Source organism: Pecten maximus, chromosome 19 (genome assembly GCF_902652985.1).
Source record: "Pecten maximus chromosome 19, xPecMax1.1, whole genome shotgun sequence".
Classification (NCBI taxonomy): Eukaryota; Metazoa; Mollusca; class Bivalvia; order Pectinida; family Pectinidae; genus Pecten; species Pecten maximus.
In genome coordinates, this window is record NC_047033.1 from 14,907,242 (window position 1) to 14,924,780 (window position 17,539).

At 36.8% G+C, this 17,539-nt stretch overlaps 1 protein-coding gene across 1 annotated transcript in view; it reads right to left on the reverse strand.

Annotated features, from left to right (window-relative positions):
* Positions 1-264: 264 nt before the first annotated feature.
* Positions 265-17,539, reverse strand: part of LOC117317615 (vacuolar protein sorting-associated protein 8 homolog) — a 61,120-nt gene continuing 43,845 nt past the window's right edge. Inside the window, exons 32-44 of the mRNA XM_033872464.1 lie at positions 12,111-12,209; positions 11,141-11,280; positions 8,836-8,992; positions 8,541-8,630; positions 8,240-8,300; positions 7,298-7,395; positions 5,710-5,791; positions 3,061-3,143; positions 2,623-2,703; positions 2,216-2,382; positions 1,666-1,858; positions 1,169-1,237; positions 265-1,002 (exon numbers count right to left, since the gene is read on the reverse strand). Of these exons, the coding sequence (XP_033728355.1) occupies positions 874-1,002; positions 1,169-1,237; positions 1,666-1,858; positions 2,216-2,382; positions 2,623-2,703; positions 3,061-3,143; positions 5,710-5,791; positions 7,298-7,395; positions 8,240-8,300; positions 8,541-8,630; positions 8,836-8,992; positions 11,141-11,280; positions 12,111-12,209 (1,449 nt within the window). The 3' untranslated portion in view covers positions 265-873. The remainder of the gene's footprint in view (positions 1,003-1,168; positions 1,238-1,665; positions 1,859-2,215; positions 2,383-2,622; positions 2,704-3,060; positions 3,144-5,709; positions 5,792-7,297; positions 7,396-8,239; positions 8,301-8,540; positions 8,631-8,835; positions 8,993-11,140; positions 11,281-12,110; positions 12,210-17,539) is intronic.

Sequence of the window (17,539 nt, forward strand, 5' to 3'; positions counted from 1 at the left end):
GAGTGCTTCACTATCCTTATCAGAGGCGTTCTTTTTCACACACAGGGCGACAATATTCCTGTCCTAATCAAAGACATTCTTTTTCAGACACAGCACAACAATAATTCTGTCATGGTAAAAAGCATTCTTTTTCGAGACAGGACAAAATAAAATCCTCTCCTGATCAAAAGCGTTCTTTTTCAGACACAGGAAAAAAAAAAACCTGTCCTGACCAAAGACATTTTTTCAGATACATGATGACAACAATCAGACTAACACATTGTATATTTTCAACAATATTTTATTGTATACTTAGTTCAGTAACATATATCACAATTTATTAATCCTCTCACAACAAACACACCTACTTCATCCTCACTATTGAATAATGACATCATTTGAACATGACAGAAGAACAGACAGTCCCCCTTTAGACTCTGATTTCTCCGTCCGTCCTCTCAACTTAGAGTACCATACATTTTCTGTCCATTTTGCTCCACATAAGCAGAGGAATGCAACAAGTGAAACATGTGGCTGATTCTTGGTAAACTAGGGAAGATTTTATCATGATTACTGTTTAAACTGATAAAGGAATGTTAATTTATTATCAAAAAACATTTAAGAGCTTAATAGATAAAAACGAAAATTTTGCTAATTCCAGGTTTATTGTCTTCACAATGGTGAAAAAGGTCACATGAAGACAGTTCCTTGTGACGACAGGTTTACTGTATTACAGTATCCCATAATGCACTTATCCCGTGGTTTTGTCTTATAATATGTCAGACAATCACAGCACTCATTCGAGGTTTTCTTGATCATGTGACTTAGATACCAGTAGCGTTGTAATATCACTACATAATGTTGACATGTAAAAGTCTAATTTAAATACCCCCGTCAGGAAACTTCCATAGCAGGTGGTGGTGCTAATTTCAGTCGGAAATTCTCCTCATTAAATATTGTGGAGCCAGCCCTGCTGGCCCGTGATGACTGGTCAGGTTTTGAGAGCTCTGTCAAAATGGCAATCTGAAAAATTAATATTTGAATAAATAATTGTTTTTCTCTCAAAATAGCATTTTTTAAAGAATACTCTTCCAAATGGCAGTGTGTAAAACAACTGATAAAATTTAATATCATTATCAAATATTTTATGCAGACTGACAGGAGATGAAACCGTTATGGATTTTCCTACCCTTGATGGTGTCCTCATGGAACGGCGGACATAATCAATGGCTTGTAGATGCTGAGGATCCAGGGACATCTGAAAGGTCAAAGGTTAGTGAAAATTACTGATACATATCATTTTTATCATTAACTTTCTTCCTGATGGGGTCGCATACCAATTTTGAGTTCCACTTTGAGAAATGATACTCAACCTAATTGTACTCACCTTTGATACCGATATCCTCAAGTTTGACTTTACAATTTTAATTGACCAGTAGATCTTCAAAAATGAAAATTTAATTTTTCTTAAACTTTAGTTTTCATTTATGTTCTGGACTACAATGAAAAGTTTGTGATAAGTCTGACATAACACAAGATAGCATTATATTCCAGCGATCTTGAGCTGGTGACCTATTCCCCTAGAGATGATAATCTATTAACCTTGAGCTGTGGACCTATTTACCCTGAGATGCTGACCTATTGACCTAGAGATGATAACCGATTGACCTTGAGATGATAACCTACCTCCTTTGGTTTGTCCTTTTGTGTATGATGTACAGACTGTGCAGCGGTGGAGAGCGATCGATGGAAACGACTGCTATGGACGTGGCCGCGTTTAGTGTGACTACATAAGTAACAGGCCCATAATTCCTCACCATCCAGTAAGTGAACAGAGCCTACTGACCGCAGGCAGCCGAGGTGGTAACCATGGCCACACCTGTGGGAGAGGTTAGCCAATCAGTCAAGTTCGTTCAGAATAATTTGCAACTATCAAATATATTTAGTTCTTTTAGAAAAGTGACAGCAGCAGACTTTCAAATAGTGTAGTGTAGTTGTAGTGACCATCTACTTGGATACCTTGTCAAGTTCTGTTATGAACTTAAACACCTAAATTAAAAAGTTTCAACTTAATTGTACACAATATGAAATGCCACAATTTAATCTGTGACTCTAAAACTCTTGATGAATATTCGAGCAAGCATAAGTATAAAAGTTATATTATAATATCAATCCAGTTGATTTATTAAGACTAGAATAATCTTTATAATGGACAGTGATGTCAATAGCCACCTACCTGAACACAATGATACTGTCCACATCAGATTGGGTCACAAACGGCTTGTTACACAAATTACAGTTATCTCCCTTTGTCACGAAGCCCTTGGCTGCCACATTGGTCAGACTCCGGAGATGAACATGGATGTCGTGATTTAACAAATTCTTACAGGTCTTTCTTAATGTCTGAAAACAAAATTTGTTTTTAAAAATCTTGAAAATAAAAATAATTTGTAAGAAGTTTATGTGGATTTTTTTTCCAATTAATTAATGTCTGAAATGGATAATTACGAATGAGGAAAACTATTTTAAAATTGTAACCACTTACAAACTCATAATTATACTTTTCCAGTATGCCAAGTATGAAAATTTACCTACCTTCTCATAATCATACTTTTCAAGATGCTAGTAAATAAAGTTACCTACCTTTTCATAATTATACTTTTCCAGCATGCCTAGTATCAAATCCTTGACCTCGCCAAACTTGCCCGTGCTGTATGCAGGGTCCTGTAAATACACTTGTTTTATTTTTTTGGAAAATGTTTTAGTCAACTTGAACACTTTGATTACCAAATTTGATTAAATTAGTGTGGATATTGCCCTGCATAAAGGTGTTTAGAAATTCTGGAGACATATAAAGATTTTTGGAAATTTCCAAATGCTGTGGTCATACATGTGACAGACATTTTACCATAAAATCTGTAGATTAGATATAAAACAAAGACTGCACAGCTTCAACTGAAACACATTATTGTCATAATCATAACTTTACAACTTAGAATATTAATGTGAACATTCACTACATCTTAAAAATATAAAGTGATAAAGAAGTAAATCCTTAATTTGGTTGTAATGTACACATACCTGCATAATCTTCTGTAGAATTGCCGGTAGCTGTATATATTCACTCATGCTTGTCAATACATGTTGTGTAGGTTCTTTAAATTCTAAAAATAATTGATGTTACAGTAAAATGAAAAAGTTCTGCAGGAGTAGCTGCTGCATTTTATTTGTATACAATTAAAATGATATTCTCTGTAGATTACGACTATGGAATCCAATGTAACTAGACATGACCGTTATGATATCCAATGTAACTAGACATGACCATATTAATATCCACTGTAATTAGAGATTACTGTTATAATATCCACTGTAATTAGACATTACCATAATGATATATACTGTAATTAGACATTACCATAATGATATCCATGGTAATTAGACATTACCATAATGATATCTACGGTAATTAGACATTACCATAATGATATCTACAGTAATTGGACATTACCATAATGATATCTACGGTAATTAGACATTACCATAATGATATCTACAGTAATTAGACATTACCATAATGATACCCATTGTAATTAGACATTACCATAATGATATCTACGGTAATTAGACATTACCATAATGATATCTACAGTAATTAGACATTACCATAATGATATATACTGTAATTAGACATTACCATAATGATATCCACTGTAATTAGAGATTATCATAATGATATCCGCGGTAATTAGACATTACCATAATGATATCTACGGTAATTGGACATTACCATAATGATATCCATAGTAATTAGACATTACCATAATGATATATACTGTAATTAGACATTACCATAATGATATCCACGGTAATTAGACATTACCATAATGATATCCATTGTAATTAGACATTACCATAATGATATCCATTGTAATTGGACATTACCATAATGATATCCATTGTAATTAGACATTACCATAATGATATATACTGTAATTAGACATTACCATAATGATATACATTGTAATTAGACATTACCATAATGATATCTGCGGTAATTAGACATTACCATAATGATATATACAGTAATTAGACATTACCATAATGATATCCACTGTAATTAGACATTACCATAATGATATCCATTGTAATTAGACATTACCATAATGATATCTACAGTAATTAGACATTACCATAATGATATCCACTGTAATTGGACATTACCATAATGATATCCATTGTAATTAGACATTACCATAATGATATCTGCGGTAATTAGACATTACCATAATGATATATACTGTAATTAGACATTACCATAATGATATCTGCGGTAATTAGACATTACCATAATGATATCTGCGGTAATTAGACATTACCATAATGATATATACAGTAATTAGACATTACCATAATGATATCCACTGTAATTAGACATTACCATAATGATATCCATTGTAATTAGACATTACCATAATGATATCTACAGTAATTAGACATTACCATAATGATATATACTGTAATTAGACATTACCATAATGATATCCATTGTAATTAGACATTACCATAATGATATCTGCGGTAATTAGACATTACCATAATGATATCCATTGTAATTAGACATTACCATAATGATATATACTGTAATTAGACATTACCATAATGATATCTGCGGTAATTAGACATTACCATAATGATACCCATTGTAATTAGACATTACCATAATGATATCCACTGTAATTAGACATTACCATAATGATATCCATTGTAATTAGACATTACCATAATGCTATACACTGTAATTAGACATTACCATAATGATATCTACAGTAATTAGACATTACCATAATGATATCTACAGTAATTAGACATTACCATAATGATATCTACAGTAATTAGACATTACCATAATGATATCTACAGTAATTAGACATTACCATAATGATATCTACAGTAATTAGACATTACCATAATGATATATACTGTAATTAGACATTACCATAATGCTATACACTGTAATTAGACATTACCATAATGATATCTACAGTAATTAGACATTACCATAATGCTATACACTGTAATTAGACATTACCATAATGATATCTACAGTAATTAGACATTACCATAATGCTATACACTGTAATTAGACATTACCATAATGCTATACACTGTAATTAGACATTACCATAATGATATACACTGTAATTAGACATTACCATAATGATATCTACGGTAATTAGACATTACCATAATGATATATACTGTAATTAGACATTACCATAATGATATCTACAGTAATTAGACATTACCATAATGCTATACACTGTAATTAGACATTACCATAATGCTATACACTGTAATTAGACATTACCATAATGATATCTACAGTAATTAGACATTACCATTATGATACGCTATGTAATTAGACATTACCATAATGATATCCATTGTAATTAGACATTACTGTTATGATATCCACATTACCATCACTAGTTAATTAGATATACTATAGAAAGCTTCTCAAATTAATGTGCCTTCCCTATCAAAACATCCCTCTCTTAAAGTTCCATCTGCTCAAGTCGTCTAGGAGTAAATGCATAAACGAACACCTGTATATACCTGTTATACCTGTTGTAAGGAATACATGCATCTGTTTACACCCATAAAATAATAATGTTGTTGATTAACACGATGGACCATTAAAATCTTAATTTAAATTCCCATACCAACCTTCTAGTAACTCCTTCTCTTCTACATCTTTGAGCTTCCTTTGAGGGGACATCATAGCTTCTAACAGTGGAAACCACAGCAACTGTAGAGGTACATCACCATTAAAGTGTAGAAATAAAATATATATTATATTACTGTAGAGGTACATCACCATTAAATTGTAGATTATTATATTAATGCAGAGACAAAACAGCCTTAAGTTTATATGTTAAGGAGCACCAGATCTAATTTCTGTATGCCCACTCCACAATCCAAAGAAGTCCTCAAATACAAAATTTGGCAGCTGAATGATCAAGTATATGCAATTGTGATACAGGAAAAGTCAGATTGTAAACCTATAGTCTCTGTCTGGTGGCACTCCTTTAGACCCTATCTGGTGGTACTGACTGGAGACAGTGGCCTATAACTGTACCCCATCATCTTTTTAGCATGAACTCAAGGAATAATCAATTTCATTGTTTCATTGTTGTCAATGAAAACTGGTTTTATGCATGCCGTGTGGCAACATCATTATTGAGAGAGCTGAAACACCATTTTTTCAATTTGAAAATATTTATGCACATATCATTTCTGTTGACGTTAATTAGGCTACTTCTTTTTTTTTTGCAAGTGCAATATTTAATCAGAATTTCCACCTGAAGATATTTGGCCCTAAAAGTTTATTTTTTTATAAAGTTCATATAAACTATTGGTAGCCCCATAAGATGGATGCTAAATTTCAAACCCTTTCAACATACAAAACCCTCTCAACATACAAAATAAATAATAATGATATGGAGATATCGAACACAAAGTCAAGCTAAAGTGTAAAGAGACAACCGTTTGATGTGTGATAAATTGATGAACAACCAAGTAATTCAAAATCCCTAATATTTAGCTGACCATTATTTAAGAAATAATTAACGATGATTCGTGTATTATTGCAGGATATACAACGAGGACAAGGATATTTTGCAATTGAATTAATAACGAAGGCCACAGGCCTGAGTTATTAATTAAAATTGCAAAATATCCGAGTCCGAGTTGTATATCCTGCAACAATACACGAGTCAAAGTTGATTATTTCTATTCTACCATGTACTGTTTAGTTCTGAGATCGACCTCTTTCTAATAGAAAAACAGCAAAGAAACCCCGAGAAAACCTTGTAATTTATTTCTTGAGTGTTGCATTATTTGTTGATGAAATATACAGGCAATACAGTACTACGATCAAGAGCATCTATCATATAGCATTGATTTTGAAAATAAAAAAAAGGATAAAAAAAAAAAAAGAAAGAAAAAAGAAGAAAAAAAGGGGGGCCTCCGTAGGATTCGAACTCGCGTCGTGATACAAATTTATTAAAAGACTAACCCATTTTTTTTTATCTTTAAAAGACTAACCCATTAGCCCACTCGGCTAGGGTAACCTTTTATAAAATGGGTGAATATTAGATATATAAAATTGTTACAGCCTTGACTCCCGACCGTGTATTGTTGGCACGAGCGTGGGTTATTGGAAAATAATACATGGCTTTAAACCAATCAAAACTGGCGTTGCATAGCAAACATGGTAGAATAGGTAGTAATACATGTATCTATAAGGAATTACCTCCCTTTGGGCCTCGTCCATTTTCCCAGAATTCCTTTGACAGAGCTGGACTATGACTACTACCTCTAGTTGCACCTCAGAGAACAGCACTTTGGCATCTGTAACCATGGCAATGAAAAATATTACCTAGGTGACCATATATGGCAACGAAAATTTAAACTATGTAACCAAAGTAATGAAATGTTCACTTACATAACATGGCAATGAAATTTATTTTTTACCTATGTAACCATGGCAATGAATTTTTTTAAACTATGTAACTACGACAATGAAAATTTAACCTTGGTTAACGTACTAATGAAAAGTTTACTTTGTTACCTTAACAATAAACGTTTATTTATACAACCATGGCAATGATGAGTCTATTTCTGTAACTTATGCTAATGAAAGGTTTACTTTTGTAACAATGGCAATTCAAATTTTGCCTTTAAATCCTTAGTAATGCACCTCTAACTATGATGATGGAAATATTTTACCTCTGTACATTTGCCAATATAAAAAATAAATCTTTTATTTGTCAAAACCCTACCAGCTAACCTTGTTTAGTTTTTAGCATATATAATACATAATGAGAAGCATAAGTTTTCAAATTCAGTATTTAAGCAAAAAGGATGTTTAATCTGTTTAATATTTGACTTTGCTGTTTAACCTAAAGAATTATCTCCCTTGTCTGACACGTTTACAATTATCTCCCTTGTCTGACACGTTTACAATTATCTCCCTTGTCTGACACGTTTACAATTATCTCCCTTGTCTGACACGTTTTACAACTATCTCCCTTGTCTGACACGTTTACAATTATCTCCCTTGTCTGACATGTTTACAATTATCTCCCTTGTCTGACACGTTTAACAATTATCTCCCTTGTCTGACACGTTTTACAATTATCTCCCTTGTCTGATACAGTTATAATTATCTCCCTTGTCTGACACGTTTACATACCCTTCTGGACTGTCGCTCCCAGTAATACATCTGTAACATTCTTCAGTTTGGCCTGTAGATTCTACAACAAAATGAAACACTTTGTGATCATCAGTTAAACATTTCACAAGTCTTATAACATAACATTTAAATGCTACCTGTAAAAATACAGAGAAATGACAAACATCCTGTCTGTGGAGGGGCTCAGGCCAGTGACCTCTCACTATCAAACATAAACTCTATGGTAACACTTGATCAAAGGGAAATTCCACCAACTAGAGCTTTAAAGGTGACCTATACTCTCCACTTTTATCCTACCTACCTCCAACATAATACCAAAAGCTCCCTGGATATCTCCGGCCTTCTCCAGTAAATACGCTGTGGCATTCGACAGTTTGTGTTTTCTGCATATCTGTAAATGAAATAGCATATTATCGTCAATTTTACAATTCCATTCAAAGTTTTGTTAAAATCTAAAATATTTATTTGTGACTCAGACAAGAGATTTAATTTGAGGTGGTGTTTGCTAATGAATGTATATTCCTAACCCAAGAACAATAAAGTACATCAATACAATTGTCCAAAAGATTCTTGCATCTAGTAATTGTCTTTGCTACCTCTAGTGTCTGTTCCAGTCTGTAGCCCTCGTTAAGTTTGATATAACTGTAGACATCATTTGGACGGTACTGTGCCATCAGATCAATGTACAGCTCAAAGATATGAGGCTCCACGACTACCTGTCTCTCCTGGTGGATAGCACTGCCCATGGAATCTCTGTAAATGATAACTCATACCTCAGAACACATAGCCCCTACTCAAAAGGAGTCACTGGAAAGTAATCATTCAAAGTGATGGTACATTTGAAAGGTGCAAAAAATGAATTCCTGGAAATGCTCCAGTAAATCTGAACAACAAGAGTTATAGGAAGGGAGATTACTCTTATGCAAATAATATGTACTACATAGATTTGCATGAAAATATTTCCTGGTAGGAACTACTTCACAGTGACTGAATTACTCATTAACATCATTTAACAGTTAAAATTGTACAACAAACAGGTACACTATACAATCACAGATAACAATTCAAGGTTTAAATATCAGCGGGGTATTTCATTCCATGCAACCTTAATTATTCATTTGAACGAACTTGGTAACCCTTTACACCAGAATGCCCAATATCATGGCCCTAGGTGGTTTTGAGAAGAGGTTTGGAGATTTTGACAAAATAGGCCAAATGAATCTGAAAGTTGGTCAAGGTAATCTATTTGTTGATGCTGAGCAGATAGATGGACAATATAAACTGACAATGCACCACAACATCAGCTCACCACCCAAGAAGTGAACTAACAGCAATCTCGCTTGTCATCCCGGGCAGGGATCAACACTAACAGTAGCCCGGCAGTCCTGGGCTACCTGGAATCTGGTCGGGCTGTCAGAATGTCCAGACCAGCAGCCCTGTGGGCAGTTTTTCAGTCAAATGTATAATGTCCAGCTAAAATTTTCTTCATTTACTTCAATAATTTTATTTAAAAAACATTTTTCATGAAACCATTTGGTATAAGATCTAATATTTTTATGCTCAGAATGAACAAGAATGCAGGAAACTGCATCTAGAATATTCAATTTTTTCCTCAGTGTTGGGGTAAGGCCTAGGGCTGGAGGGACAATGCCCCCACATCCCCCAAGAGGGGCATCACCTTTGGCTGCCGGGGCTACCTCATTCCAGAACCTGGCAGCCCAGCGGTCTGTCAAGGTAATTAAGTGTCAATCCTTGTGGGGAGGTGAGCTAACAGAGATCTCACTTGTCGACCTGGGAGTTGAAAAAACAGAGATCTCACTTGCCATCCCGGAGGGTGATCTAACAGAGATCTCACTTGCCATCCCCAAAGGTGAGCTAACAAAGATCTCATTTGTCGTCCTGGGAGGTGAGCCAACAGAGATCTCACTTGTCATCGTGGGAATTTATCAGGGATCTCACTTGTCATCCTGGGAGGTGATCTATTGGGGATCTCACCTGTAATCCTGGGAGGTGATCTATTGGGGATCTCACCTGTAATCCTGGTAGGTGATCTATTGGGGATCTCACCTGTAATCCTGGGAGGTGATCTATTGGGGATCTCACCTGTAATCCTGGGAGGTGATCTATTGGGGATCTCACCTGTAATCCTGGGAGGTGATCTATTGGGGATCTCACCTGTAATCCTGGTAGGTGATCTATTGGGGATCTCACCTGTAATCCTGGTAGGTGATCTATTGCGGATCTCACCTGTAATCCTGGTAGGTGATCTATTGGGGATCTCACCTGTAATCCTGGTAGGTGATCTATTGGGGATCTCACCTGTAATCCTGGTAGGTGATCTATTGGGGATCTCACCTGTAATCCTGGTAGGTGATCTATTGGGGATCTCACCTGTAATCCTGGGAGGTGATCTATTGGGGATCTCACCTGTAATCCTGGGAGGTGATCTATTGGGGATCTCACCTGTAATCCTGGTAGGTGATCTATTGGGGATCTCACCTGTAATCCTGGTAGGTGATCTATTGCGGATCTCACCTGTAATCCTGGTAGGTGATCTATTGGGGATCTCACCTGTAATCCTGGTAGGTGATCTATTGGGGATCTCACCTGTAATCCTGGGAGGTGATCTATTGGGGATCTCACCTGTAATCCTGGTAGGTGATCTATTGGGGATCTCACCTGTAATCCTGGTAGGTGATCTATTGGGGATCTCACCTGTAATCCTGGTAGGTGATCTATTGGGGATCTCACCTGTAATCCTGGGAGGTGATCTATTGGGGATCTCACCTGTAATCCTGGGAGGTGATCTATTGGGGATCTCACCTGTAATCCTGGGAGGTGATCTATTGGGGAGCTCACTGTCCCAGTAGGTGATCTAAGAGAGATTTATTTTTGTTTTACCTGTAGGACATGACACCCTGTAGAAACTCAAACAGGACAGCTGGATTACTGCTCAGTTCCTTGACCACTGCTGATAGGTTACTTGACAACGCCGTTATCACAACTTGGGCTGCCTGTTTACAATCTATAGCTACCAACTCCTACAAACAATACCAGATGTTATATTTAATATAGAGATTATCTACAGGGCTCAGTTGTTTCAAAAGGTGATAAGGCTAATCACAGTTTAAAAACACTTTTAAAATCCTGATAAAATCATTTCTGGAAAAACTGACTTGACAAAGTTTTATGAAACTATAACCCTCATCAGTCTCTCCCTACCTGTCCATTTTAAGGAATGCCCACACTCAGGTTTTGAAACAAAGAATATTTCCACTAATCAAGTGATTAAGCTAATCACCTTTTGAAAAACTGGGCCCTGGCAGGTCTAAAATTCTACAATTATCACCGGATAGGGCAGTGAAGGGTTTTTATCTGCAGGACTATATATCTATCAAATATTTAACTTCTTACGGGATACTTCCATCGGTCAATTATCACATCATTAAAGGCAGACTGTTAACATTGCTGTCATATTAAAACTCTGTTCTCATAAATGGTTACAATAATGAAGCTCTTGTTATTTTTTATAAGATAGTATAGGAAGTAAAGGTAGAGTTATCTGCCCTTTGAAATCTTGAAAAGAAAATTTTCAAATTCAAAAAATACTAGAAATGTATATCATGAAACGTTCCTGTGTTCTTTCTTTAGTGGTTTTGAGCTTTCAAAGTCCTTCATGGGGATAAACTTTTCAAGGTTAGCCCACGCACCAACAATATAACAATAATACATACAACAATATTTGTTATATTTATATTTGTAGTTCGATAGCAACCACAAAAACAACGAAAGTTTAAACACTATGAATTTTCCATGTTATACCCTACAATAATTACTACATAACTCGTGTGTATCAGCACATTATACTCACCTGTAAATGTACCATGGCCTCTTGTCGGACGTCCTCTTTCTCCAGCTCAGTAAATCTCTCACTATTTACGATACTGTTGATGTAGCTGAACGAGTGATACTAGATAAAAATATATGTTTAAAATTTGTACAGTTTTTAGAGAAACATGACTTACAACTGTGTAAACTGTTTATTATAACGATCCAATCTGACTGGTCAGACCAAAGTTGTTTGCTTATGTAATAAGGACGGATCTTGTGATTTAATGTTGCTTTCAAATCAAGATTCATTTCAAGACTTTCAAGTAAAGACTTTGTGGACTGTTAAGATTTGTGCCTGAAATACTACAAAAATCAACAAAACATGTTTGTCCACACCAACAAAAATACCCCTAATCTCTATTCGAAACAAAACTTGAACTGTTTGTTAGGTATCAACAGCTTCCATTTTATATCAATAAATAATTTTCAATAACATTCTATAATATTTGTGAGGAAACAAAATATCCTTGTTTGAACAGGAACATCAGATTCAGACAACTTACCTTTCTGTGATTACCCTACAGATAACCTACCTTTATGTGATTACCCTACAGATAACCCACCTTTCTGTGATTACCCTACAGATAACCTACCTTTCTGTGATTACCCTACACATAACCCACCTTTCTGTGATTACCCTACAGATAACCTACCTTTCTGTGACTACCCTACAGATAACCTACCTTTCTGTGATTACCCTACAGATAACCTACCTTTCTGTGACTACCCTACAGATAACCTACCTTTCTGTGACTACCCTACAGATAACCTACCTTTCTGTGACTACCCTACAGATAACCTACCTTTCTGTGATTACCCTACAGATAACCTACCTTTCTGTGATTACCCTACAGATAACCTACCTTTCTGTGATTACCCTACAGATAACCTACCTTTCTGTGACTACCCTACAGATAACCTACCTTTCTGTGATTACCCTACAGATAACCTACCTTTCTGTGATTACCCTACAGATAACCTACCTTTCTGTGACTACCCTCCAGATAACCCACCTTTCTGTGATTACCCTACAGATAACCCACCTTTCTGTGACTACCCTACAGATAACCTACCTTTCTGTGACTACACTACAGATAACCCACCTTTCTGTGACTACCCTACAGATAACCCACCTTTCTGTGATTACCCTACAGATAACCTACCTTTCTGTGATTACCCTACAGATAACCCACCTTTCTGTGATTACCCTACAGATAACCCACCTTTCTGTGATTACCCTACAGATAACCCACCTTTCTGTGATTACCCTACAGATAACCCACCTTTCTGTGATTACCCTACAGATAACCTACCTTTCTGTGACTACCCTACAGATAACCTACCTTTCTGTGACTACCCTACAGATAACCTACCTTTCTGTGACTACCCTACAGATAACCTACCTTTCTGTGATTACCCTACAGATAACCTACCTTTCTGTGATTACCCTACAGATAACCTACCTTTCTGTGATTACCCTACAGATAACCTACCTTTCTGTGACTACCCTACAGATAACCTACCTTTCTGTGATTACCCTACAGATAACCTACCTTTCTGTGATTACCCTACAGATAACCTACCTTTCTGTGACTACCCTCCAGATAACCCACCTTTCTGTGATTACCCTACAGATAACCCACCTTTCTGTGACTACCCTACAGATAACCTACCTTTCTGTGACTACACTACAGATAACCCACCTTTCTGTGACTACCCTACAGATAACCCACCTTTCTGTGATTACCCTACAGATAACCTACCTTTCTGTGATTACCCTACAGATAACCCACCTTTCTGTGATTACCCTACAGATAACCCACCTTTCTGTGATTACCCTACAGATAACCCACCTTTCTGTGATTACCCTACAGATAACCCACCTTTCTGTGATTACCCTACAGATAACCCACCTTTCTGTGATTACCCTACAGATAACCCACCTTTCTGTGATTACCCTACAGATAACCCACCTTTCTGTGATTTTTCTGTGACTACCCTACATATAACCTACCTTTCTGTGATTACCCTCCAGATAACCTACCTTTCTGTGACTACCCTCCAGATAACCTACCTTTCTGCGATTACCCTCCAGATAACCTACCTTTCTGTGACTACCCTCCAGATAACCTACCTTTCTGTGATTACCCTACAGATAACCTACCTTTCTGTGATTACCCTACAGATAACCTACCTTTCTGTGATTACCCTACAGATAACCTACCTTTCTGTGATTACCCTACAGATAACCTACCTTTCTGTGATTACCCTACAGATAACCTACCTTTCTGTGATTACCCTACATATAACCTACCTTTCTGTGATTACCCTACAGATAACCTACCTTTCTGTGACTACCCCACAGATAACCCACCTTTCTGTGATTACCCTACAGATAACTTACCTTTCTATGATTACCCTACAGATAACCCACCTTTCTGTGATTACCCTACAGATAACCCACATTTCTGTGATTACCCTACAGATAACCCACATTTCTGTGATTACCCTACAGATAACCTACCTTTCTGTGATTACCCTCCAGATAACCTACCTTTCTGTGATTACCCTACAGATAACCTACCTTTCTGTGATTACCCTCCAGATAACCTACCTTTCTGTGATTACCCTACAGATAACCCACCTTTCTGTGACTACCCTACAGATAACCTACTTTTCTGTGATTACCCCACAGATAACCCACCTTTCTGTGATTACCCTACAGATAACCTACCTTTCTGTGATTACCCTACAGATAACCCACCTTTCTGTGACTACCCTACAGATAACCCACCTTTCTGTGATTACCCTACAGATAACCTACCTATATGTGACTACCCTACAGATAACCCACCTTTCTGTGATTACCCTAGAGATAACCCACCTTTCTGTGATTACCCTAGAGATAACCTACTTTTCTGTGATTACCCTAGAGATAACCTACCTTTCTGTGATTACCCTACAGATAACCTACCTTTCTGTGACTACCCTACAGATAACCTACCTTTCTGTGATTACCCTACATATAACCTACCTTTCTGTGATTACCCTACAGATAACCTACCTTTCTGTGATTACCCTACAGATAACCCACCTTTCTGTGATTACCCTACAGATAACCTACCTTTCTGTGATTACCCTACAGATAACCTACCTTTCTGTGATTACCCTACAGATAACCTACCTTTCTGTGATTACCCTACAGATAACCTACCTTTCTGTGATTACCCTACAGATAACCTACCTATATGTGACTACCCTACAGATAACCCACCTTTCTGTGACTACCCTACAGATAACCTACCTTTCTGTGATTACCCTACATATAACCTACCTTTCTGTGATTACCCTACAGATAACCTACCTTTCTGTGATTACCCTACAGATAACCCACCTTTCTGTGATTACCCTACAGATAACCTACCTTTCTGTGATTACCCTACAGATAACCTACCTTTCTGTGATTACCCTACAGAAAACCCACCTTTCTGTGATTACCCTACAGATAACCTACCTTTCTGTGATTACCCTACAGATAACCTACCTTTCTGTGATTACCCTACAGATAACCTACCTTTCTGTGATTACCCTACAGATAACCTACCTTTCTGTGATTACCCTACAGATAACCTACCTTTCTGTGACTACCCTACATATAACCTACCTTTCTGTGATTACCCTCCAGATAACCTACCTTTCTGTGATTACCCTACAGATAACCCACCTTTCTGTGATTACCCTAGAGATAACCCACCTTTCTGTGATTACCCTAGAGATAACCTACTTTTCTGTGATTACCCTAGAGATAACCTACCTTTCTGTGATTACCCTACAGATAACCTACCTTTCTGTGACTACCCTACAGATAACCTACCTTTCTGTGATTACCCTACATATAACCTACCTTTCTGTGATTACCCTACAGATAACCTACCTTCTGTGATTACCCTACAGATAACCCACCTTTCTGTGATTACCCTACAGATAACCTACCTTTCTGTGATTACCCTACAGATAACCTACCTTTCTGTGATTACCCTACAGATAACCTACCTTTCTGTGATTACCCTACAGATAACCTACCTTTCTGTGATTACCCTACAGATAACCTACCTATATGTGACTACCCTACAGATAACCCACCTTTCTGTGACTACCCTACAGATAACCTACCTTTCTGTGATTACCCTACATATAACCTACCTTTCTGTGATTACCCTACAGATAACCTACCTTTCTGTGATTACCCTACAGATAACCCACCTTTCTGTGATTACCCTACAGATAACCTACCTTTCTGTGATTACCCTACAGATAACCTACCTTTCTGTGATTACCCTACAGATACCTACCTTTCTGTGATTACCCTACAGAAAACCCACCTTTCTGTGATTACCCTACAGATAACCTACCTTTCTGTGATTACCCTACAGATAACCTACCTTTCTGTGATTACCCTACAGATAACCTACCTTTCTGTGATTACCCTACAGATAACCTACCTTTCTGTGATTACCCTACAGATAACCTACCTTTCTGTGACTACCCTACATATAACCTACCTTTCTGTGATTACCCTCCAGATAACCTACCTTTCTGTGACTACCCTCCTCCAGATAACCTACCTTTCTGTGATTACCCTCCAGATAACCTACCTTTCTGTGACTACCCTCCAGATAACCTACCTTTCTGTGACTACCCTACAGATAACCTACCTTTCTGTGATTACCCTACATATAACCTACCTTTCTGTGACTACCCTACAGATAACCTACCTTTCTGTGATTACCCTACATATAACCTACCTTTCTGTGACTACCCTACAGATAACCTACCTTTCTGTGACTACCATACAGATAATCCACATTTCTGTGATTACCCTACAGATAACTTACCTTTCTATGATTACCCCACAGATAACCCACCTTTCTGTGATTACCCTACAGATAACCTACATTTCTGTGATTACCCTACAGATAACCTACCTTTCTGTGATTACCCTACAGATAACCTACCTTTCTGTGACTACCCTACAGATAACCCACCTTTCTGTGATTACCCTACAGATAACCTACCTATGTGTGACTACCCTACAGATAACCCACCTTTCTGTGATTACCCTACAGATAACCTACCTTTCTGTGATTACCCTACAGATAACCTACCTTTCTGTGACTACCCTACAGATAACCTACCTTTCTGTGATTACCCTACAGATAACCTACCTTTCTGTGACTACCCTACAGATAACCTACCTTTCTGTGACTACCCTACAGATAACCTACCTTTCTGTGATTACCCTACAGATAACCTACCTTTCTGTGATTACCCTACAGATAACCTACCTTTCTGTGATTACCCTACAGATAACCTACCTTTCTGTGATTACCCTAGAGATAACCCACCTTT